This window comes from Zea mays, chromosome 1, assembly GCF_902167145.1.
Source record: "Zea mays cultivar B73 chromosome 1, Zm-B73-REFERENCE-NAM-5.0, whole genome shotgun sequence".
NCBI classification, from domain to species: Eukaryota; Viridiplantae; Streptophyta; class Magnoliopsida; order Poales; family Poaceae; genus Zea; species Zea mays.
The window spans coordinates 307165113-307191174 of NC_050096.1; the positions used below are offsets into that span (position 1 = coordinate 307165113).

The 26062-nt window shown below is 45.1% G+C and overlaps 1 protein-coding gene across 5 annotated transcripts in view; it reads right to left on the bottom strand.

Moving 5' to 3' along the window:
- Nucleotides 1–26062, bottom strand: part of LOC103644344 (myosin-6) — a 40993-nt gene that overhangs the window by 14512 nt on the left and 419 nt on the right. For all 5 annotated transcript variants that reach the window (XR_004855691.1, XR_002266606.3, XM_008667558.3 and 2 more), the window contains exons 2-23: nt 25726–25854; nt 25106–25249; nt 24204–24349; nt 23960–24116; nt 23582–23640; nt 23329–23488; nt 22732–22881; nt 22511–22647; nt 22278–22424; nt 22065–22166; nt 18366–18423; nt 18150–18251; nt 17168–17205; nt 16951–17077; nt 13672–13839; nt 13467–13598; nt 12602–12711; nt 12466–12526; nt 12003–12180; nt 11694–11899; nt 11196–11315; nt 10840–10938 (exon numbers count right to left, since the gene is read on the bottom strand). Coding sequence is in view for 3 of the 5 variants with exons in the window: in XM_008667558.3 (XP_008665780.1) it covers nt 10840–10938; nt 11196–11315; nt 11694–11899; nt 12003–12180; nt 12466–12526; nt 12602–12711; nt 13467–13598; nt 13672–13839; nt 16951–17077; nt 17168–17205; nt 18150–18251; nt 18366–18423; nt 22065–22166; nt 22278–22424; nt 22511–22647; nt 22732–22881; nt 23329–23488; nt 23582–23640; nt 23960–24116; nt 24204–24349; nt 25106–25249; nt 25726–25854 (2730 nt within the window). In the remaining 2 variants the exon portion in view is untranslated. The remainder of the gene's footprint in view (nt 1–10839; nt 10939–11195; nt 11316–11693; nt 11900–12002; nt 12181–12465; nt 12527–12601; nt 12712–13466; nt 13599–13671; nt 13840–16950; nt 17078–17167; nt 17206–18149; nt 18252–18365; nt 18424–22064; nt 22167–22277; nt 22425–22510; nt 22648–22731; nt 22882–23328; nt 23489–23581; nt 23641–23959; nt 24117–24203; nt 24350–25105; nt 25250–25725; nt 25855–26062) is intronic.

Here is a 26062-nt window from a genome sequence, read left to right on the forward strand (position 1 = left end):
CCGCCTTCGAGGGAAGGCGGTTGAGGAGATGGATGGCAGTGTGCAGGGCCTCTGCCCAGTAGCTGGCAGGTAGAGACGCCTGGAAGAGAAGGCAGCGGAGCATATTGGTGGTGGTGCGGATCATGCGTTCGGCTCGGCCGTTCTGTGCAGAAGTGTAGGGGCACGAGAGACGCAACTGGACGCCATGAGTGAGGAAGAAAGAATGGGAGGCGTTGTTGTCGAACTCGCGGCCATTGTCGCACTGCAGGGCACGGACCGGGCGCCGGAACTGGGTGGATACCCAGGCGAAGATGTGAGTGAGGGTGGTAAACGTGTCGGACTTCAGCCGAAGGGGAAAGTCCAAAGGAAATGGGAGTAGTCATCCAGAATGACCAGGTAGTACTTGTAGCCGGAGAGGCTAAGGACAGGAGATGTCCAGAGATCACAGTGGACAAGATCAAAGGTCTGAACAGCCCTGGACGTGGAAGTGGAAAAAGGAAGACGGGAGTGACGGCCGAGCTGACAAGCATGACAGAGGCGCTCAGAAGAGCCCCGAGTATATGATATGTCGGAGTGGCCAGAAAGCTGGGACATGACGTCTGGTCCAGGGTGCCCGAGGCGACGGTGCCAAATGGCGGAGGAGGTGGTGGTAGTAGCAAGGGCATGTGATGGGGTGGTAGTAGTAAGTACAGGAGATGAGGCTACTCTGGTGTGGGGAGTGGAGGGCAAGTGAAGAGAGTAGAGGGGGCCGGAGCTGTCACAGCGAGCGAGCACAGCATGTGTGGGAAGGTGGCGTATGGTGAGGCCCTAGGGGTCGAACTCCATAGAGCACTGGTTGTCACTAGTGAAGCGACGAACCGAGAGGAGGGGATGAGTCAGTCCGGGAGCAACAAGGACGTCGTTAAGACAGAATGGTCCTCGAAGAACCGATGTACCTACTGAGGTGACCGGGAGGGTGGAACCGTTGCCGACGACGATGGAGGTAGGATGTGAGGGGTGGGGTGGATGGGAGTGGAATAACGAACTAGTGGTGGGGGTAGTGTGAAAGGAGGCCCCGGAGTCAACCACCCAATCGGTGGTGGTTCGGGGAAATGGTGGTGGTGAAGGTACGGTGTGAGCGGAGAGGGCCAAAGAAGGTGCCCCGATAGAGGCACAAGGAAGGGAGGGAGATGACACGGGCTCAACCGCTAGGGAGGCGATCGCAGCACGTGGGAAGACAAGCGGTCCAGGCACGTGACGGCCCGCCTGAGGGTGGACCTCGACGCAGTCCCGAAGGATAGGGTTCCAGACTGGATCGAAGGACACGAACATGCCTCGGATGAGTTGGCCATCGTGGAGGAGAACACGCACAGTCACGAGAGCGGCGGGTGAGGTGAGGCTCATGTATGGCGGGGGTGCGGCATGGAGCGGCCCGAGGCCGGCGAGGTAGGGGGGCCCTCCATGGGCGAGGCCGCCGCTGATCGCAGCAGGGGCGATGGGGAGGTGCATGCCAGGGCTGGTGGTGGCAGCGGTGGTGTCCATGGCAGCCAACATAGCTGCAGTGGTGGCGGCGGTGGACGCGTCCATCGGGACGACGACTGGAGGGCGCTGCAGCAGGGGCTCCGCTGGACGGGGTGGGACGTGGCTCTGCTGGCTTCCAGGGGGCGTCGACGGCCGGAGACGTACAGGTGTCGGGTGCTGCAGGGCTGGGCGCGGTCGGCCTGGCGGCAGCGTCCTGGTCCGGTCGGAGAGGCGAGGGGCGGCGTCGGGGCGCCGGATCGGCAGGCGGCGCGGCGGCCTGGGCCGGTCGCGGGCGCCTGGGCAGGAGCGGTGGCGCTGCTCGGTCGCGGGCCGCTGGGCGTCGGGGAGGCGAGGCGGGTGCGGCTCTGGGCGCGGGGCTGCGTGGCCCTGATCGGGCGGCTCGGCAGGGCGCCGGGGCGTGCGGCCGGATGAGCAGGGGCGGGTGCACGGACCGGGCGGGGTGCAGAGCACGGCGCGCGGGCGTCGGGTCCTCGGCGGCAGTCGGCGACGAGCGGCGGCTACGGGAGCGCGACTCCGGAGGCGGCGTCCCAGGCGGCCTGGCGCAGGCGCGGCCTAGCGCACGGCGTCGCGGGAGTGCGACGGAAGCGCGGGTACGGCGAGCACTGGGCGTGACGGGAAAATAGGGGAGGGCGGCGCGCCGGGGAGGGAGGCTGGCGGCCGGAGGTGGGAGGGAGAGGAGCCGGCGGCGGGGTTAGGACCGACGGCTGGAAAAAAAACTAAACTAAAACCTAGCCCTCTGATACCATGTTGGAATGAGAACCCCTAACCCTAGAGGAGGGTTGGGCAGTGTATTAATAGACCAAATAACTGAGCCAGGCCCATTACAAGAGACGAGTATCTAACAATGCCCTTTCTCTTGCTTTTATGAATCTTCTTACTTGTTTTTCGCCACCAATCAGCAAAGGAGGTCTCATCTCCAGATGGAGAGATTACCTACATCCAACACGAACAGAATGGAATGCCAGAACTGTCTTGCAAAGACACAGGTACACAAAATATGTTGTATGGTTTCCTGCGATTGATCGCAGAATAGGCAAGACACTGGGTGGTCCAGACCTCTCTTCTTCAATCTATCTGAAGTCCAACATTTATTCCGAATAGCCAGCCACAAGAAATACTTGCACTTTGGGGGAGCCCAAGATTTCTAAAGCCTCTTCCAAGGTTCAAAAATAATAGCTCCCATGAAAAAAGCCCTGTAACAAGACCTAGAAGAAAACTGACCAGAGGAGGTATGTAGCCAGGTGTGAATATCCGCCTCCTGTGTTAACACAATATTGCTTACAGCATTTGGTTGTCTATTCTGACAACGTCAACACGGTCTATCTATCTGTTGATCCTATCCAACACCGATGCACGAAGCATGTCGAGATCGACCTTCACTTTGTCCGCGAGCGCATCACTGTCGGCGACGTTCGTGCTCGCCACATCTTGATGACCTCACAGTTTGCTGACATCTTCACCAAGGGCCTTCTGTCCTCGGTGTTCTCAGAGTTTCGGTCTAGTCTCAACATCTATGTTGCTAGAGTTTTGACTGTGGGGGTGTTAGACTGTTTATTACTCTACTTTTGTGTGTGTATAATGAGTCTATAACCTAGCCCATGTATAGGCCTATTAGAGTTAGGGGAGACCTTATATATATATATATAGTACATATATTAGCATTAAGGAATATTCCATTTTCACTCCTCTTACACCCGGGAGCTGCACCTAAGCACGGTCAAGCGGATCCGTCGGTACCTTTAGGGTGCTATCGACTATGGGCTTCATCTTTGATGCTCCACACATGAGTTAGTTGTCTACAGAGACACTGACTGGGTCAGGTGCCTGGACAATCACCAGTCTACCTCTAACTAAGTGGTGTTTCTTGGGGACAACTTCATTTGTTGGTCTTCCAAGCATTAGCATATGGTCTCCCGCTACAGTGTTGAGGTGCTGGTGGATGGAAGGTCCACTGGCTGCAGAGTTGGCGTTGGTGATGGTGGCTGGGTGAGGGTTGTGGGACGCCGGTCTCACTGTCGGAGTCCCCGTCCCCGTCTCCCCTCGCAACCCCCTAGACCTGTTCCCGCTGATTTACGTGGGAGGTGCTTCAACTGCTTCTCACCTTCCCACCGTGCGGCCGAGTGTGGCAGTTTGGTGCGGTGTTTTCACTGTCGACTGCCTGGGCATTGTGTGCGCGTGTGTCCACGTCGGAAGAAGACTCCACATCACCCAGCGAGGGTGCTGGTGTGGCATCCTGTTTCCAGGAAGGCCATCCCGAAGGAGGCTCCTCTCTGTGCTACGGACGGTGTTTCTTGGGTCGGCGGTGATGGTGATGGAGGGAAGACGAAGAAGCGCACTCGCCGTGGACAGAGGCGCCGGAAGATGGACCTGGATGTCTTGGGCTCCTCTGGTCGGGTCTCATCTTTGGCATCATCATCATTCCCTTCGGTGGTGCCCCCACCCTCATTCGCATATCCTTAGGCGATCAAGGCTGCTCGATCGGGCGGAGGAGGATTTACATCGTGCACTGATCGTCAATGTGCTTGGCCAGGGGGTTCTGACTGCGCCGCTGTGATTCTGGATGCGCTAGCCTTGAAGTATGACCTTGAGGCTGATGCGCTCCAAATCCGACATGCTGCGTCCAACTCGTACCTGGTCCTCTTCCCCTCTGTGGAACACGCTGTTCGTGCCTTGGCTGGTGGACAATCCATCTGCATCCCCCCTCCCGCTGCATCTTAGGAGGTGGTCTCGCCAGGCGTCGGCCACTAGAGGAGGTGTCCTGCCGGTACTTCTTGATGTTGAGCTTGGCGGGATTCCTGCACACCTCTGGGGGATTGATACGGCAGAGCATCTAATCGGTGGGCACTGCATCGTTCAAGGATTGCATACGGATTCTGTTGATGGGACGGACATGTCGGTCCTGAAGCTGAAGGCGTGGGGTTTCTCTATGGATTGTCTGCCTTCTCGCTATGATCTCCATGTTGAAGAGCCGACGTCTATTGGAGAAGATGGATCCAGCTTCCCTCGCACTTTGATTTACTCTGTTTCTGTGAAGGTTGGTCTTTCGGTTGCCTTGTCAGATGAGGAACAACCTCCGCCTTCCTCCTCGGATGATGATGAAGATCGTGATAACAAACATCAGAGACAGAGGCCACACCTTCCGGGACATCAGTTCTCTTCGGTCCGGACCTCAGTGCATGCACGGTTGGGACCCCGTATCGCTTCGTCTGCTGGGGGAGGTAGACCAGTTGATGCTGCTCCTCTCCTGAATGTCTCGATTGATGAGTTGCAGGCGCCTGTGCCCTCCTTTCCATGCAACCCCTCATCTCCTGCGGTGGGGACACCAGTTGATGCCATTAATCTCCCAACTGCTTCGGTTGTTGAGCTCTTAGCGCCTGGTCCTTCGGGGGGCGTTTCGGATGTTGGACTGTCGCCCGGTTGTAGGTCCTCCACCCATCTGCCCCTTCCTGCTCCAGATGGGGAGTCTGTGGTTTCCCTTGAGAAGACTGTCGTTATGGCTTTGGCGCCATCTTCCGGAACTGCTCCAGTTCCTTTGGAATCAACATTTATTATGGAGGGGCAACCGGAGTCAGGATTACAGGATACTACGTGGGCCTACAAGATCAGAGCTAAACCTCCCTGCTTCAAGGTTTATGCTCGTAGAAGAATCCGGGTTCAGCTGACACAATCTGAGGAGAATGGATCTTATACTCCTCTGCATAAATTCAAAGATGGAATTACAAAACAAACCAATGGACTCTTGCCGGCCCCTACCCAACCAGTCAAACGAAAGAGAAAGCTGATTCCTAGCAACTTCAATCTAAGGCGAAGCAGGAGGGTGGCCAAGATACCACATGAGTTAGGTTCTTCCTCTGCTGCAAAGGTGTGCAGGCATTTGGGTTTCTGTGACGAGAAGGAACATATCTCCTTCACCTTCACAGATGCAAGAAGATATGCTAAACTGTTCGAATCACCTCTTTCTAGAGAGCACATTACTGCGTTGGCAGCCCTGTTCGGATGGGAGGTGCCTCCACCTAGTCAGTTTTGAGCAGTGCGTTGGTGGAGCTGACTGAATTTTCATGGATTCAAATGGTATTCTGATATGGAATGTGAGGGGCCTCAACGATCGTGCTGAGAGAGACTCTATTAAATCTTTGATCTTGACACAATGCCTTCTATTGTCTGTCTGCAAGAAACCAAGCTGTCATCCATCTCTGATTTCGATATTCTTTCAATTCTTGGGTCGGCATATGGTAATTTTATTTTTAACCCTGCCCTTGGAACTAGGGGGGTATTCTTGTAGCATGGCGCGATAGACCCCTTTCCACTGGTGTTTCTGTCATCAAGGAGTTCTCTGTGTCAGTTCAATTTCAGTTGATGTCCGGTCAACTTTGGTGGTTCACAGGTGTGTATGGGCCTCATCAGGATAACCTCAAGCATGCCTTTCTTCAGGAACTCGGTGAGGTCAGGAATGAATGCGTAGGACCATGGATCATTGCTGGGGATTTTAACATGATTTATAGAGCAGAGGATAAGAATAAATCCAGTGTTAATCGATCTTTGATGGGAAATTTCAGAAACTGGATCAATTTTCTGGAGTTAAAAGAAATACCGCTGGTTGGGAGGAGATTCACGTGGTCTAACCAGAGAGAAGACCCTACCCTTGTCAAGCTGGATCATGTCTTCTGCACTAACAGCTGGGAAGAATTTTTTTTCTGGATTGTATGCTCTATAGTAATGCCACTGAAACCTCTGATCACTGTCCCTTGACTCTCAAGCTCAAGGTGGACCTAAGGGGGAAGCGCAGATTTCATTTCGAAAGTTTTTGGCTTAAGTTTCCTGGGTTCCTGGAGGAGGTTGCTGCCTCTTGGAATCAACCAGCTCGTTGTTACTGTCCTCTTGAGAAAGTGTCCATGAAGCTTAAGAGACTGTCCAAAAGATTGCAGTCTTGGGGGCACAAAATGGTGGGTAATGTTGGGACCCAATTGGGCTTAGCTCGCGAGGTGTTACACGGATTGGAGATTGCTCAGGATATTAGGATTCTGGCTGAAGAAGACGTTTGGTTACTGCAAAAACTGAAACAGCATTGTCTTGTCCTCACTTCCTTGGAAAGGACAATCGCTCGCTTGAGGTCTCGGATCCACTATTTGAAGGAAGGAGATGCGAATACAAGGTTTTTCCATATGCAGGCTTGCTTTAGAAAGAAGAGAAATTTTATTTCTCATTTGGAGGATGAGGGCAGGACTGTTACTAACCATGACCAGATGCAGGAGCCGTTGGATGGGTTCTTCTCCAATCTTTTGGGGGCTGAAATTCAGAGACCTTTCACTCTTAATTTGACAAATTGCCACAGTGGTCCAGTTGATCTAAGTGCTTTAGAGTCTTCTTTCTCCAAAAGGGAGGTTCAGGATACGATTGCAAGCCTTCCCAATGATAAAGCACCTAGTCCTGATGGATTCACAGGGAGGTTCTACAAATCTGTTTGGCACATCATTAAGACAAACATAATGGCTGCTCTGGAATCTCTTCGTTTTGGAAATGCTCACAGATTGGGGCTGCTGAATTCAGCATATCTTGTGCTTATCCCCAAGAAAGCGGATGCCTTGTCAGCCAGGGATTTCCGGCCTATTAGCCTAATTCACAGTTTCGCTAAATTGGTCACCAAGTTGCTTGCTAATAGGCTCGGCCCCCACCTTCAAAAGTTGGTGGCAGCTAGCCAAAGTGCTTTTGTGAAAGATCGATTCATGACAATTACATGATGGTGCAACATTCTATTAAATCTCTTCACAAAAAACGAGTCTCAAGTTTATTTTTAAAGTTGGACATCTCCAAAGCTTTTGACTCCGTTTCTTGGGCTTTTCTCATTGAGGTGCTTTCTCACCTTGGATTTGGAAATATTTGGTGAAATTTGATTGCGAATCTGTTGGCTTCTTCTTCCACTCAAGTGTTGTTAAATGGGTCTCCTGGTCTTCCTATTAGGCATCGGAGAGGGCTTCGCCAGGTGATCCCCTTTCTCCCATGCTACTTGTTCTAATCATGGATGTCCTCAGTAGTCTGTTTCTGCTAGCCGAAGATAGGGGGTTGCTTCATAACCTTCAGGGAGCAAATGTTCGAAATAGAATTTCTATATATGCCGACGATGTGGTACTGTTTGTCAAACCTATAGTGGAAGAACTGAATTGTGTTAAGATGATCTTGGACTGCTTTGGTTCAGCCTCTGGACTAGTCTGTAACATGAACAAGAGTTGAGCAGGTTGTGCAGCAGGGATGCAACCTTCTCCTTTGCAGCTCGGCTTCCTTTCCTTGTACCTATTTGGGTCTCCCAATATCAGATAGAAGGCTCAGGAAGGCAGACCTTATGGACTGGGTTGAGAAGATAGCAGATCGACTCTCCAATTGGAAGGCTCGACTTCTTAATCTTTTTTTTTAGAACGCGCAGGAGAACTGCGCATCTTATATATTAAAGAGGAAAAGGAAACATTACAAAAGAGGAGATGTTGCAGAGCAAATCTTCCAAAGACCCACATTATCCCGAAGGGAATTACATAGTAGCACTGAAACTAGACCCGACCTCGCCCAGGGCAGCAACTAAGCCCATACTACCGATCTCCTTAGCTCCTGCTAAAGCCCAGCAAACGCACTCATCTGAGAAACACCTAAAAATCCTGGGTAAGGAAGGAGACTCCCCATGAAACACTGCTCTGTTTCTCTGGAGCCATAGGCACCAAGCCCCCAGGATGATCAGAGAGTGAAGTCCTTTTTTCCTGGTCTTGATAACCCTAAGGCTCACCTTTCCCCACCAGTCTGCAAAATTCTCCTCATCAGCAGTCGGAGTGAGATGCCCCAAGCCAATAGCAGCAAGAATTGTATGCCAAAATTGCCGGGCAAAAATGCACGCAATAAGGAGGTGCTGAATTGTCTCTTGGGCTTGATCACACATTGGGCAAACATCTGGGTGTGGCATTCCCCTCAACTGTAATCTGTCAGCTGTCAAACATTGCTGGTAGGACGACGTCGGTACGTTTTGTTCTCTCTGCCATCCCAATCTATCTCCTCATTGCCATGAATATTCCCAAATGGGTGATCAAATCGATTGACAAGATTCGCAGAGGGTTCTTATGGAAAGGCAGAAAGGACGTGAATGGAGGTAACTGTTTAGTCTCTTGGGATATCGTTACAAGGCCGCTCATATTTGGTGGGCTTGGGGTCCCAAATCTGTATTATCAGAGCTGGACACTGCAAGCTAAATGGTTGTGGCTGGAGAAAACAGATTCAAACAAGCCCTGGCATAGGTTAAAGCTGCCTGTGCCAATGCAAGTAAGGAAGTTCTTTCAATCTTCGGTTATTACTGTGGTTGGAAATGGGAACAGAACTTTATTTTGATCTGATAGATGGATAGATGGCGGCTGCATCAAAGACTTTGCTCCTGATGTTGTTTCTAAAGTTGGTAAACATACTGTCTCCAATAGAACAGTGTCCCAGGCTCTTGAAGGATGGCAATGGATCAGTGACATCTTGACACCTCTTTCCTGGACTGGGATCCAACAGTTTTTGCTGGTATGGGATGCTGTAAGAAGAGTAGTGTTAACACATGAGGCTGATATTCATATCTGGCTGCATACTTCCTCTGGTCAATTCTCCTCAAGGTCTTGTTACAAGGCCTTTTTTATGGGATCCATTACTTTTGAACCTTGGAAGAGGCTGTGGAAATCTTTGGCTCCTCCAAAGTGTAAGTATTTCTTGTGGCTGGCTATTCGGAATAAATGTTGGACATCTGATAGATTGGAAAGGAGAGGTCTGGACCACCCAGAGTCTTGCCTTTTATGTGATCAATCGCAGGAAACCATCCAGCATCTTTTGTGTACCTGTGTCTTTGCAAGACAGTTTTGGCATTCCATTCTGTTGGCTTTGGGTGTAGGTAATCTCTCTCCATCTAGAGATGAGACCTCCTTTGCCGATTGATGGCGAAAAACAAGTAAGAAGATACATAAAAGCAAGAGAAAGGGTATGAACAACATCATCATTCTGGGGGCCTGGTGTTTATGGATCCACCGCAACAAAGTTGTCTTCAATGGGGAGACCCCTTCGCTAAGCTCTATCAGATGCGTCTTTCTTGATGAGATGGGGTGTTGGATTACGGCTGGAGCCAAACATCTTCGGAGTTTCGGCATTGAGCTCACGCGTAACCTTCATAGGTCTAAATCGTTGGGGAAGGATGTAGCGTGTGAGTGGGTGTTTTGTTGAGCCAGTTCAGGGCTTTGTACCTTGGTCCATTTTGGACCTTTTTCTTCTCTAGTTAAATGATGCGCAGTTCTCCTGCGCTTTCGAAAAAAAAGTACTAGATTGTCGCTAATGGGGTGGCTGAGGCGAGCTGGTTGCGTCAGCTCCTCCAGGAGCTTCACAACCCCCTCAGCAAAAGTACGCTTGTCTACTGCAATAACGTCAACGTCGTCTACCCTCTCCATCAACCCCATCTAGCACTAGCGCATGAAGCATGTTGAGATCGATCTTCACTTCGTCTGTGAGTGCATTGCCATTGGGGATGTCCGTGTTCCTCACGTCCTTGTTGAAGTGTATAAGTAGATTCCTACCTTCTAATAGCTTAATCTTTTGGGTTGAACTAGTTAGTGCATCCACTCTAATATGGTACCAAAGCCAGAGGTCTCGAGTTTGAATCCTGGTAGAGGCTTAATTTGTGCATCCACATATTTATTTCCACGTTTCTGCCTTTCTCTCTGGGTGCAGGTGAGTGGGGTGTTGAAGTGTATAAGTAGATTGTCTACCTTCTCCTAATAGCTTAAGCTTTTGGGTTGAACTGGTTAATGCGTCCACTCTAACAATCCTGACAAGCTCACAGTTTCCCAACATCTTCACTAAGAGTCTTTCCTCCTCGTTGTTCTTAGAGTTTCGGCCCAGTATCAACATCTACTATGGCAAGAGTTTTCACTACGGGAGGTGTTAGACTGCTTATATGTGTTTAGTCTTATTGGCCTAGAGTCCAACCCACGTAGACAGAGTATATGTATATTGTAGCCCACTATCAATGTATTAGGGTTTTCACTCCAACAATTAAAAGACTACATGTATAGGTGTTTAGTGAATTTATGTCCAATGTCAACGTCTATTTCCCTAGCGTTGTGACTGAGAGCAGGTATTAGAGATATGTATAGTCTAGGACATGTATATCATGTGACTACTCCAAGTTGTACTTAGACACAGAGTTTTTGTTGACGTCAAGTAATAGAGTAGGGCATCCCAGGGATGCAATCAAAAGTATAGTACCAAGGCTTATGTTCCCTCCCGCACAGATTTTACCAAACAAAAACAAATGCAAGGTGTAACTTGAATGACAAAAGATACCCTAATACGTTTCTCCAGCTGTAGCCGCCATGTAAGCTCCTCAACTTCCTTCTCCAGTTTGCTTTTGGCAGCCTGTAGAGCACCAGTCTCTTTTGCAGCCTGAAAGTAAATGAACAAAGTAGCCAGGAGAAAATTGGTCAAGAAAGGGGACTTGATATTTACTATGCTTTTGGTAAACCCAATTATACGTTTGTTTTGAACTTGTATAACTGCACAACGCGTACAACTAAAAAAATTTCTATACTTGATTACTGAGAAACTTCAGTTGAGGACCAGGACATTGAGCTAGACACCAAGGGCAAAGGGACACATACATAAAAGGAAGTTCAACAATGTTGAAATAAAGGGTTTCTTACCATTTTGAGGTTTCGAAGTTCCTTTCTGGCCACTCTTCTTCTCCAACCGCACTGAGCCGTAATTGTGGCCTTCACCAGCCTAACATATCGTGAACGTACTAAATAACAGCGGCATCGACTCTGCAAGGAACAAGAGCATACGAGGTAGGGTAATGGAAAAGAAAATTGAAATGGCCGGCAGTTCTGCCCAGCATATATATTAGTAAAGAGTGAGTTTGAGCATGAAAAAAATCAAACAGGAGGAAAAAACATGTAATGAACAAACATGATTTATGACTGGCTGTGAGTGAAACAATCACTTGATGCTATAGGCTAAGCTCAGCATCCAACTGGATACAGAAACATGCAGGCTGGCTATAGAGATACAAGATCGCATTTGGAGTCAAAGATCATTTGATCCTACTCTTATATTATAAAAATATATTACAAGACAAAAGAACGTCATTTCTTCAAAGAGCAGTAGGTGTTTACAGAACAAAAACCACATCGTTTAGGTACCTGAATAATCACTGCAGCTTTTGTTTGCCGCTTCAAGCGGAGTTTGATGCGAGCACCCATACCACGTAAACCAGACTGGATATTAGTTGACGCAGAACAGATTTCTACATAGTTTTTCCTTGCATAGTGCATACGGTAGCAGGTCTGCATTTTCAATGAAGCTACATCCCTACGAAGGTTTTCATAACGCCTTCTTGCAGTTGTTCCTTCGAAAGCACAGTACAGGAGTCACACTCAGTAATAGATCTCACCACAAACAAAGAACAGGAGAATGGAAGTTCTCATTTCAATTTTTGTAGAACAATATACCCCTGCATATTGCCTGGATTTGTGTAGCACATTGTTGCAGCTCGATATATTTTTTGCGAGCCAGAAATGACCGAAGTTTGCTTTGTATTTTTTTAGCAGAAAGTCCCAAAACTTCTGTCCTTAGAGCATCTAACTCTGCCATTTGACCAGCACGAAGAAATACTTTCGTCTTTCCAATCTGTGCATTTGAAGTCAGAAAGTGAGGAAAATAAAAGGTGTAACGGAATGGCATGTTAATATTTTGTCATCGTGACTTTCCAGACGCCACTTGGTTCTGCAATTCTGTTTGGAGTTGTTATGCATTACTGGAATGTCTGTAAATAAACATTGTATGGGTAAATGCACACTGTTATCTGTTGAATGTTCACTGTTCTTTTCAGGACACGAATGGATTATTGAAAGGTTAGAGAACTAGAATATAAGTTAATAGTATAAAATGATTACTAGTTGTTCTAATAATTACCTGATAGCCTGCAAGATTGGCTTTGTCAAGAAGCATTTTTGCAGCAGTAACTTCATCATGGCTGCGAAGGAAGCACATAAGATATGCAATACATTGAAAAGAAACACAGAATCAATTGAGTAAATCACAAATTTACCTTCGACCAAGGACTTTGGGTTGTAGAATACCAAATCGATTAACAAATTCATAAAATGTCCTCCTAGTAGGGTATCCCAGACAGCTTATCCTTATTGCCTCCAAAACTCCCTATACAAAAAGAATGATAAAGCCTCAAAATTCAAATGACCAATTCTCGTTCATCAGGAAGATTTTCTTTAATAAGATTCCTACAATGGGGATGACTTCAAAAAAGTTATCTTCCAGAAATCCTTTTGAAAATTATTTTGCAAAGAATACTGGATGTTGCTGGAGTGACAATTATTTGTATGACGTTAAAAATGATTATTACACTAAAAACAATTATTTGTATTTTTTCCTTTTCCATTTCTCAGGGAAGCAATTGCTTAAAAGAAAAAAAATGAATTCTGAATGCTTCCTATATTATACTTGCAGGCATTATTCTAAATATATTAGCAGACTTAAAAGAAGCTGGTGAAATATAGACCATTTCCAATGTTTAATAAGTAAAGTGGGTTTTTGGAGGATGTTAAACAAGGGAAAAAGAAGAAGAAAACTTGACTTATGGTACTCGTGAAAAAAAAAGTTGGATTATGAACAGCATATAAATTTATGAAATACAGAGATATCAAGGTCACAAATTTGATTTCCAGCAAATTCATCGTCCTTATATAAAACCCATTGACACATAAAAGAAAGACAAGATATTTCAACTCGTCCTGTGTCACATGAAAATGCATTTCCAATTAATAAATAAAATGGTCCACTCTGCTGTCCTTAGATATATTAACCATGTACCAAGTACTAACAGTGCCACTAGACATCTTTTTTATCAACATGTTGCATGTTTAATGATACAAAAAAAGCACGTTAGCACAACTTACCCCACAACGAAGCTGCTGGAGAACATTACTGTTCTCAAATATTGCTGGCTTGAGAACATTATTTGGTTTTATGCACCGGATATAGTGTGGTTCTGTTGCACTCAGAGTTTCTAGCAGACTCTGCAATTGTTGCTGCAATACCATATAAAAATAAGAGTCAATGCAAAACAAAAAATTTAAAGAAGTAATGAAAACATCGCTTTACCTTGAAACTTGAGCCGATTGAAGTAAATTTTGTGGATTTTGTTGATTCTTCACACGGTGGAAAAAGACTTGACACAAATGAACATTTTGAGGCATTTAACAAAACTTGATGTTCATTTACAGCATAATCTATGTTTTTATCTAAAAACAGGTCTGTTTGATAAGTGACCTGCAAAAGAAAGAGATACACAATTACACATTATACTGCCCACTTTAGCAGTGTAGGATGCACCGATGCACCAACAAATAGCCAGCACAATAAACTAATAATTCTCCTGAGTCAAATACCAAATTGTTTATCTTGTGTTCTATCTTTGTACAGTTGTGGTCTGAGAAACAACAACAACAAAACCTTTTTTTTCTCGAACGCGCAGGAGAGCTACGCATCATTATATTAGGAAGAAATAAGATGGTCCAAAATGGACCCAGCTACAAGAATTCCCTCCTAAGGAGGTCTAAAGCAAAGAAATAGGAAACTATCCATGAGCTTAGTAAGAACAATTACATCACTACAACAAGCAGCTAAGAGACACGGGTGGTGGCTGCAAGAAAGGAGCGACCCTTAGCTCCAGCCATTTCCCACAATTGTTGTTCCTCCCTTGCCTGACGGAGAGCTGTGGAAACACTAGGAGATAATCCATCAAAGACGATTCTATTCCGGTGATTCCAAAGAATCCAGGCACCCAAGGCAATAAGAGAATTGAGAGCCCTCATAGCCTGATCTCTATAACTTTTGTCAAACTTCTCCCACCATCCCAAAAAAAAATCTGTACCAGGAATAGGAGCAAGGCTATGCAACCTAAATTGGTGCAGCATCAGGAACCAAAATTCTCTCGCGAAAACACAGGAAACAGAATGTGATCCAAAGTTTCAGAATCCTGATCACATAAAGGACACCTCTCTAGGTGCTCCAGCCCTCTCTTAGCCAACCTATCAGCTGTCCAGCACCTATTTAGAGCTGTGAGCCAAAGGAAGAAGTCGCATTTGGGAGGGGGCAAGTTTTCCAAACTCTTTCATAGTGACTGAAGTGAACAGACCCAGTGAACAGTCCTTCATATGCAGCCTTAGCGGAATAAGCCCCATTAGCAGCAATACTTAATATATGTTTATCTTTCACATCAGGCTGCATCTCAAAATCTAAAATCAGATTCCAGAGATGAAGATAATCCACTAAAACCCCCACAGATAGAGTTCCTATGATATCTAAAATCCATCTTCTATTTGTCAACGCCTCCTGGACCGTTCTTCTATTAGTGATTCTTTTCGGAATGACTTCAAATAATCTAGGTACTAGATCTGCAATTTTCTGCCCATGAACCCATTTATTAGTCCAAAACAACGTATTTGCCCCATTACCAACTTTTGATATCAACACCACCGAGAAGAAAGCCCTTGCTTTGTCCGGCACCTGGATGGGTAAACTCCAGCAAGAGTTTGCGATGAAGGACCTCGGGGCCCTCCACCACTTCCTAGGGTCACCGTCGAGCGCCGGCCCCAGGGCATGTTCCTTCACCAACGGCAGTACACCGTCGACCTCCTCGAGCGCGCTGGCATGGCGGAGTGCAAGCCCTGCACGACCCCGATGGACACGCAGGGCAAGGTCTCTGTCGTGGGCCCCCCGGTCGCCGATCCGACCGGCTACCGGAGCCTTGTCGGGGCCCTGTAGTACCTCATCTTCACCAGGCCCGACATCGCATACGCCATCCAGCAACTGTGCCTCCACATAGGGGTGGTAATGGATCGCGATCCAAATGGTTCTTTACAAAATGATAGGGCCCTAAATAATTTTAGTTCAAAAATGAATAGAAATAGGGCCCGATCCTAATCCGATCCGATCCTTAAATCTTAGTGTAAAATTGAGACCCCATTGTCACCCCTACCTCCACATGCACGACCCTCGGGAGCCGCACCTCACTGCGATGAAGTACATCCTGCGGTACTTGCGTGGCACCATCGACTTCGGGCTCCTCCGCCGGTCCTCGACTACGGAGCTTCGCGTCTACACTTTTGTCGACTGGGTGGGCTGTCCAGACACGCGTCGATCCACCTCGAGCTATGCCGTGTTCCTAGGGGACAGCCTCGTCTCCTGGTCATCGAAGCGCCAGCCGGTCGTCTCCCGCTCTAGCGCCGAGGCCGAGTACCGTGTCGTGGCAAACGGCGTGGTTGAGGCGGCCTGGCTCCATCAGCTGCTCCAAGAGCTCCACAATCCGATGGCCAGAAGCACCCTGGTTTTCTGCGACAACGTCAGCGTCGTCTACCTCTCCACAAACCCCGTCCAACACCAGCGCACGAAGCATGTCGTGATCGATCTTCACTTCGTCCGCGAGCGGGTCACCTGTGGAGATGTTCGCGTACTCCACGTCCCGACCGCCTCCCAGTTCGCCGACGTCTTCACCAAGGGGCTTCCGAGGACGGTGTTTGCGGAGTTTCGGTCCAGTCTCAACATCTGCAGTGGCTAGAGTTTCGACTGCGGGGGTTGTTAGAGTGTTATGTACTAGTCCCTATATGGGCCTTATGTTTGCTGGCCCATTAGGGTTGTTAGAGTGTTATGTACTAGTCCCTATATGGGCATACAACTTTGTCTATCCAACAAGAACACCTTGCTAACCTCCCTTCAGCTGAGTTGTGTCAGACTGCATGTAGTCAAACTATTTTAACTTTGATCAGTAACATCCATATAGATTTTACATTGGTCAAACAAAATGTTAAAAAAAAATCGATCGGGGAGGGAAAGACCGTCCTCCTAGTATATATTAAGAAAAGACTGAAACATGATCCCAGCCGAGAAACCCCCTAACCCTGGCCCCCCATCACTAATGGGCTGAGTCAACTGCCCATTCTGCAACGTAGGATATCGATCCCCGAGAGCGGGCGGGGCACAACGAGGGGATTTTTTTAACCAAACCCGAAATTCTCCCCCGAGGGGATCCAACCCGAGATCTCGGATGCCTTAACCATTACGTTAGAGGTCCTATCGCAAAACAAACAAAATGTTAGGAGAAGATTTGTTGCAAGAAATACTCTCATATCAGTAAATTCATGAGGTTTCACAAATATTTTGCAGTAGAGATTAATTTTCAAATATTTGTATTATATACCAGGTCAATTTCCAAAATTCGCACTTCATTACAGGAAGTATCTTGTAGCACAGCAAGTCCCCAGATATGGTACACAGACAATAATGATTTTAAGTGTAGACTGACCGCATAGTAACTACAGTGAAAACATAACCCCAAAACTACCTTAATATTTAAATGTATATCAAGAACATGTTACCTACATTGCCAGCATAGTGATGAACAGTGAAGCCAGACCGTGAAAATTTGGGTTTACTGAAGTGAGGGTTGTCTTTAAACTTTTGATATAACTTCTCAGCAAATGTCTCATGCGTTGAATTTCGCAACATGCTGAAGCATGAGAAAGAATTTGTTACAAAAAGACCTGGAATCTGACAAAATAAAACATAAACAGATACATAAAAACTTATTTGCATATACCATGTCTCATCCAAAAGAGCAATTATTCCCCCAGGTTTCTACATGAAATAAATCAGAACAAGAAATGAGATTTCATAGCAAGACCAAATCACCTAATGGACCAAGCGTTGTATACATAATATATAGATAGACAATTTACAGATATATTAAAAACGCAAGGACCAAATCAAGCATCAGGCATATAAATATGTCATGTTTCTGCTTCAATATCAAGATGGAGGTAAAGAGAGGAGAAATAGAAGACGAGGAGCTATGACATGCAGGAAAAATGTGTTTGATAGATATATTAGTAGTGAGTTGCATACAATGAACAGTTAACTCAAGCTTAAGCACGTGTGGAAGAGTGGCCAACTTGTACTTCACCACTCCTCTAATGTGCACGCAGAGGTGTGTTAGGTGGAGCTCTTTACCATTAGCCCCCCCCCCCCCCCCACCCCCTACAAGCTATTATGGCTGCAAACATGTAGGGAGGATAAGGGACATGCATGAGCATCATTAGGGGAGTAGGGGTCCGGGGGCACCGCGCCCTGGTGTTGGATCTGCCCCTGCATGGAGGCTCCCTGAAGCCTTGTGGAATAGGAGCAAGCCACAATTCTTATATTAAATTGTGCTAGCCACGATTCAAACTCGAGACCTCTAGCCCCGTACAATATTGAGTTGGATGCACCGACCAGTTCAACTTAAAAAAATAAACTGATAGGGAAGGGTGAGCAATTCACTAATATATCAATAATTAACATCCCAGTATACAAACTAGCATGCAAATCTACTAGCTAGTCACTGATATTGGTAGGCACAACTCATCCTCTTCGTGTAAGATGGTAAATGGTCTTGAAACAGGAATGTGGATGCAAATATTGCTTAATGTAGTTTCCAGTTAGCTCAAATTTTACTTGTATCTATCCTGCTTAATAAATGCCTTCACTTTTTAGTATATGCCAATTGGTCAGACAACATTGCATCAAAAATCTGAATTCTTCACCTTCTCAATTAGATCCAGAATTTCTTGGTTGTCCACAAACTGGATATAACTCCAGTCAATTTCTTCTTTGGTGTATTCTTCCTGCTCCATCTTAAAGACATGCTGTTGATCGGACATATAATAGTTAGAAAGGACTCAGAGTCAGAGCTAAAGTAGTTAAATAACCTAAACTGAACAAGGTTGAGTTGTCAGCATAGGATATTTTCTTGTTGTAACCTGATTAAAGTGTTGTTGGAGCTTCTCGTTCGTTAGATTGATACAAAATTGCTCAAAGCTGCAGAACATCAAAATGTCAACATATAAGAATTACATTCTTTCAAACATGACATAAGCAGATGATTATTCATGCAGTAATTACTATATCTCATATACTTCAAGAAAGAGCAAACAAAACAAAGGATTTCAATGAAACAGCAAGGCCACTACATTGTGCACATCCTCGAACTGGTGGGCATGGTCATCTATAATCCGATCCAAACCCCTATGGAGAAGAGGCTCAAGCTGAGCCAAGAAAGCACGGTGGAGGCCATAGACCCTACGCACTACCAATGGATCGCCGGAAGCCTCCACTACCTGGTCCACAACTAACCGGATGTAGCATGTCAGGTTCGTGAGCCAGTTCATGGAGAAGCCCACGGAGAAGCTGTTAGAATAGAATGTTCTGCCATGGGTTGACTTTACACTTTGTCGAAGTGCCAGGTTGAAGAATAAGCAAGAAAAGTCTTCAACATCCATTACACAAACGCAAGCAGACTTGATGCAACGTCTGGATTTGGTGGAAGAACACTCAGCTATTGGAGATCAAGATCTTGAGCGTTACAGCAGTTTGTTTAGAGAGCCTCTCTCGCAGGGCCATATTACGGCTCTTGCGGCCTTATTTGGTTGGCAGATTCCTCCTCCAGGGGAAGCACCTTGGGATGTGGCCATGTTCCCTAATCCCTACTGTTGTGACGGAAGTGAAGCGATTCATACTTCATAGTTGTCTTTTGGTCGCCCTTTTTTCTTTTGTATCAATGATATCAAAAATTCTAATTTGGAATGTGAGAGGGCTTAACCGCAAAGCAAGGCAAGACAGCGTGCGAAGTCTAGTTAACTCTGTCAAGCCGGATATTGTGTGTTCACAGAAAACAAAGAAGGAAGCTATTTCTGGTCGTATAGTTAGTTCAATGCTGGGAAGTGATTTTGGTCAAATTGTAGTGCTCCCTGCTGACAGAACAAGGGGTGGAGTTCTTCTGGCTTGGAGAAGCGAGATCTGTAATGCTCTTTCCTCCAGAATTGACAATCATTCAGTTTTAGTTTAGTTTGAATCTCATGAAGGAGAGCCGTGGTGATTTACTGGGGTTTATGAACCGTAGCATGATGAACAGAAAATATTTTTCTTGCAAGAACTGAGAAATATACTTCAACATTGTCATGGTCCATGGGCCATTGGTGGAGATTTTAATCTAATTTACATGTCAGAGGAAAAATAATGCTAATTTTGATAGAGTTATGATGGGCCGTTTTCAGAAATTCTTGGAAGACTCGGAGAGCTAAAAGAAATCCCTCTGCTTGGGCGCAAATACACCTGGTCCAATGAACGAGAAGCGCCTACATTGGTCCATTTAGATCGAGTCTTTATGATGGCCGACTGGGAACTAATGTACCCAGATTGTATTCTCCAAAGCACAGCCTCTTTGATTTCAGACCATTGCTCGCTAATCCTTGTTTTGAAACGGTGTTTTCACTTTGAGAGCTTTTGGCCGAAGATGGAGGGGCTTTTGCAAGATGTCGAGTGCTCCTGGTGCAAACCGGTTGCAGCCTCCTGTCCTCTCCAACTCCTTTCTGTCAAACTGAAGTGTCTAGCAAGTGACCCGCAACCTTGGAGCCAAAAGAAAATAGGGAACTTCATCCTGGAATGGAAGACCAGCACATTTGGACTATGCCTGTTTGGTTTGTGGCTAACTACGCCACACTTTGCCTAAGGTTAGTCGTTCAAATTGAAGAACTAACCTTAGGCAGAAAAGTTAGGCAAAGTGTGGCAAGTTAGGCAGGGAACCAAACATGCCCTAAGTGTGTGTTACAACTTTAATGGGCATAGGCCCAGGCCCTATACTATTTGATCTATTAATATAGCAGCCCAATCCTAGTTAGAGTTAGGGTTTCACTCACCAATGGTAAGCCATCTTCCCTCCCCTTCCTCTGTTCCTAGCCGCCAGAGGGACTCTGCTCCCGCGGTGACCCCCCTTACCTTCGGCGAGCCTCTCCCCACCGCGCCTCCAACCTCCTCTGTTTTTCCAGCGCGTGCATCCACCGTGTCACCCCTGCTTCTACTCGCTCTGCCTGTCGGCGCCACCCAACTATTGGGAGCTCCTCCCCTGCACACGACGGCATCGCCCCTCCTTGCGGGGCCGCGTGCCCTCCCCGCCCCGCAGGCCCGTCGTCCTCAATGAGCCTGGTCGGCGCCCTCTCCACGGAGGCTGGCGCCTTCGTTAATAGTTGCTGCTGCTGCTGTCATGGACAGCATAATCTTTTGATCAGCAACAATAGGTAGTATGGTAGGATTTAGGGAATGTTTGGTTTGGTAGGATTTAGGGAGTGTTTGGTTTTTAGGGACTAATTTTTAGTCCCTCCATTTTATTTTATTTTATTTTAGTCCTTAAATTTTTAAATATGAAAACTAAAACTTTATTTTAATTTCCGTATTTGATAATTTAAAGACCAAAATGGACTAAAAATTAGTCCCTACAAAGCAAACACCCCTTATTTTACAGTGTAATTGGTAGATGAGATAAGCTACAGTAGTGGGTGTTAGACACCATACCTGGGCAGGTATACAACTGCTCCCTAGCTTTAGAACAGCTTAACAGCTCTCAATTCCTGGTGTGTTCAAAGCATTATTGCATTATTGCCAACAATATTTACCCTTGAAAGAGGGTTTGCTCAAAGCATTCTTGCATTTGTTTGATTTGTGTGATATCATTCGTTTATCAAACTTTGGATATAGGGTGCATAAATTTTACTCTTAGTTTTTTTTCTCGAACGCGTGTGAGAACTGTGTATCATTATATTAAGAAGAAAAGTATACTATGTCCCTAAAGGCCTTATAAAACTTAAAAGGCTAGCTCATGGTGGCCAAAACCTATGGTACACGAAAGGATTATCCATGGGCATAAATGATAGCAGGCCAACTACCACAATCCCCAGTCATGGCTGAACGGAACACCAATTCTTTGGCGCCAGCCATCATCCATGAATTTATTTCTTTGCCAAAGTGAGTAAAAGCTGAAATCATGGATGGGGAGAGGACTTCAAAGACGCATCTATTTCGTACCCTCCACAAAATCCAAGCTCACAAGATGACAAGGGAGCCAAAACCTTTTTCTTGTCAACCCCTCAGTTCCCTCTTCAGCCTGCGTCCACCAGAGAAAGAAACTCCTATCTTCAGATTGTGGTGCAAGGATCTGCAAACCATAAGGCCTTACGGTTCTGAACCAAAATTCTCGCGGAAACACACAAGAAAGGAGCAGATGGGTGACTATTTCTTCTTCCTGGTCACATGGCAGGCACCGGTCATGGTTGGAGAGGCCTCTACGGGCTAGACTGTCCGCCGTCCCAGCATTTGTTGTGCGACACCAACCACAGAAAAAAATTGCAAAATCCTCATAGGCTATTTTGGTTAAATATTTTCCATTACGCGAGATCCGAAAAATATGAAAAAAAAAGTTTAATTTTACAACTAGATGCCATGAACCCCTTGATTTTTTTCCATGAACCTAAAGATGGACAGACTTTTCCCAATGCTTAAGTTCTTTGGTGTATCTTGCATGAATACTTGAATAGTAAAATCGATCTACCAAGACTTGCACATCTGATTTCTATGAGTATGTTAATATAAGCAAGCAGATTAAATGCAAAGGCATACCAGTTAAGCACCTGTTTGTCAAGAAACTCTCGAAACCATAAATGTCAAGGACACCAATCAAAATCTTTGAATCAGGATCTTGACCAATTGAACTATTGATTTTATTTACAATCCTGCAAAGGTCAAAAGCTCAATTGCTATAAGTACAATTTTGCCTACACCAGTTATAGTAGAATATACAGCAGCATGGGAGAAGCATTTTAAATGATGATTTTCAAACGTACCAATCAAACAAACGTGAATAAACAATCCTAGACAATGCATCTCTACTCAGAGCTGCAGCTCGTGGATCTAAATTTTTTGTAATACTCTCCCCACGTGTTGCCATTACACGCTTGCACAAAGATTCCTCGAGACCTTTTTCATCACACCTGCATACCAGAAGATGTCCATATAAGGGATGCAAAGAGAACCTGTGTAAATTTCATAAACAGAAGTACTAAAGAGATAAAAATACATGAAAAGCTCAGCTGCTGTCTTAAGATGAAATTGGGATTTCTCGTCTTTGGGTACTGAAGAATCGTCTTCGCTTCCTTCTGCAAATTCTATGTTACCCAGATGAAGAATAGCAGCCACAACTCTAAATATTGCATCCTGCGGGATAGAAATTTGCATGTAGAAGATTGTTTGTCTGCTAGTGATGTACTAAATTGATTGCTGGCAAAATCTTGGTTTTACCTGTTCGTCAGTACTCATACCCACAATACCCATAGCTCTTCTGGTTTCCGTGTATTCTTTGGAGTCATCCAGCCCATCAAGCGCAATACAGTTGGACTGGTTGAGATAGTGAAATGATCTGGGATCTCCCAATTTATATTTTTTGCAATCCTGATAGGCATATTCAAAGCTACATATGATGATATAGACGAATAGATCTACACATAATGTCAAGAGGGAAAAAACTTATGAAGAAGCACTTAGTTGATAAAAAGAGCATCGCAGGGAATAGAACATGAAATGAATACAAATTTCTCTTAACATTCTCTCTTTAGCTATCTATGGAATTCCTGCATTGAATCTGATCATTTTATTGGCAAAAAGGAAATAACTAATCTTGTAACATGGCATCTCAACTCCTCAATATATATGTGCTTCCCATGAATGCATCCATATATCTTTCTTGAATTAGTTTTAACTTATTGTTATTGTTCTCTGACACTTTTACAATATGGAATAGTATCACCGAACCAGCTAGCGAACTATCACTGTAACAAACAAACTCAGTAGTACTAAGACAAGATTTCAGAAAAGCAGTTATAGAGAATATGTTCTTACTTCTGGTGGTGCAGAACATAGCATGTAAAAGCAGTGGTAGTTTCTTTCTGGATCAGATATTTGGCACACACGTGATCTTTCTAGAAGATAGGTCCTTATAGCAGCTCCTGATATCTTCCCATTCGCATCAAACTGAATCTCAACAAACTTTCCAAAACGACTGTAAAAAAACAAAGATAAGTTGAAACATCAAATCAAAAGGTTGCATAACCCAAAAACGTGGAACATTGATGTGGTGCATTTGGTTCATTACCTTGAATTATTGTTCCTGACGGTTTTTGCGTTGCCAAATGCCTCAAGAACCGGGTTGGACTGTACAACAAGTAGGCGAATTAGAAATATATTTAGGGCTTCCCCTACTGTTTTCGCTAAAAAAACACGTGATCGAATTAGAAATATATCTAAACGATGCACTTCTGCTTCTTAATACTAAGAAGATACTAACATGTTTGATGGTTCGATAACATAAGTTTCCTTAAAAGGAGGTGCATAAGGTGATATCCAATCAAACTGATTTGACTCCAACCCAGGCACAACTTTCCTATTTCTTAGGTAAGTCATAGTAGTATAGTACTTGTGCTAGCAGTAAAAAAGGAAGAATATGAGCGAAATGTGCCAGTGCAAAACACACCTCCAGGATCTGTTGTTGCACTGACCTTCCTTCAGCTTGAGGCTTACCACCCATGAAAGCAAGGTATTGCATAAGACTTTTAGTGCTTTCGGTCTTCCCTGCTCCACTCTCTCCACTCACCAATATTGCTTGGCTTATATGATCATTGATCATAAGTCTGGGTAGAGGAAACATAGGGAACTTCACAAAGATTGATACGTAAGAATGTAACATATTCAATGATCCGTTCATGCAGAAAACACACCTATACGAACGGTCAGCGATGGCGAATGGATGGGGACTCAGCTCACCAAATTCTGCTCCTTTGTAAATGCCCATCATATCGTTGTTATATAGGTGAGGAAGTCTTTGAAATGGATTAACAGCTATCAAGATATTCCCAGTATAAGTCTGGAAGAACAATTCAATCCATTAGAGAATCTGCAAAATCATGAATAAGATCGCAAATTTGCAAACTCATACCAGGTATGAAACACTAACAAAAGTAAACTACAATGGACCAGTGTCAAGAATCACCAAATTCCCAATAGAGTTAAACGCATGAGTGGCTCCTGGACTTGTCAAGGGATATCACTTAGGTCCACAAACTTTGAAAATATATTTCTATGTCCTCGAACTTGTTAAGTGGCACACCGTAGTAGTCGGTATGGTCCAAAAAATAGACATATGAAAAAACATTTTTACAAGTTCAGGGATATGTGGTACATCACTTGACAAGTTCAAGAACCTAGAAATGTATTTTCAAAGTTAGTGGACCTTAACGGCATCTCTTGACAAGTTCATGAGCCACCAATATATTTAACTAGTGACATTCATGTTTCAGTGTTGGAAGGAGACAGATGTTTAAGAAAAAAAGGAATGAAATTAAGGTTTGCATGTAGTAGCGTAATAATATTTCTTATGGGTGAATTAGATAAGACCTAGCAGGCAAACCCATGACAAGGGGAAGATGTGTACAACAGAATCAATGTAGGAAGTATAATATGGGCATTGGCTCTCGAGAGAAAATGTTAGTCAATGCAAGCGCCACTGAACCTAAAAACCTTGTATGGTCTGCTGTTTAGAATAACGAGGCATTATAGAGATGTACAAATCAGATACGCTCCTGTTCGCATCAGGGATGATGTGTTGAGAGACTCAACTTACATATATTTCATTTAGCATAAATCTAGACTTTAGGTTTTGAAGCACTCCTGGTTCATGTAAATATGCTAGCCTTGTCATATCCTCCACACCACCACGTGGAGACTCGGTATCCTTGGGGTAGGCACTTGACACATTAGCAGTTACCTGCAGGAGAATTGTGGAATCAAATTAAACTGAACATACTGTGTTTCATATAGGCAGAGAAGAGAATGATTCCCTATTTAAACAAGAAAAACAAATTAAATTAAGCATACTGGTTCTAGAGTTTCAGGTTTGTTTAAACAAATAATTCGAAGGCTGTAATTTTGTAGCCGTTGTTTCATAAATCATAAATTGTAGAGTATATATATACACACTCTTTTTAGGGTACACTAAATCTTACTACATAGAAAAAGTTTAGAGAAGACTATTTTTAAAATATATTATTATAGTAGTATAAAAAAAGTGCAACAACATACTCTATATATATTTGCATACATGACAATTGACATGTATAGTACCCCGAATGGTTTAGTATGTACATACACTTCATCGGCCATATACATTCTAAAGTTTGAGATAAAAATAGTGGGAGTAGAAAGAAATGTTCATATATGAACATTTCTTTAACATTTAGTTACCTTCTTTCCAGAGGTGCAGTTGACGACAAGTTCGTCCCCATTGATCTGTTCCACCAAGCCATCCATCCAGGCCTCATCTGGGTCCTCAACCCAGACATGAGAGCCCACAACAAAGCGGCTTTTGGACGCCTGCAACGGAAGAGACACTAAGCACATACATACATACATACATATTGTTGCCCCTAATGGGGGTGACGGACGGTGATGGCATCTTCAAAGGAGAGTGGCCAATTGGGATTGGGATTGGGATGGAAATGTACCAAGAGGCCACGACCGAATACAGGCGTACCAAAAGATAAGGAAGAGCAGCGAGCATTGCCGCATTGCATTTAGCCAT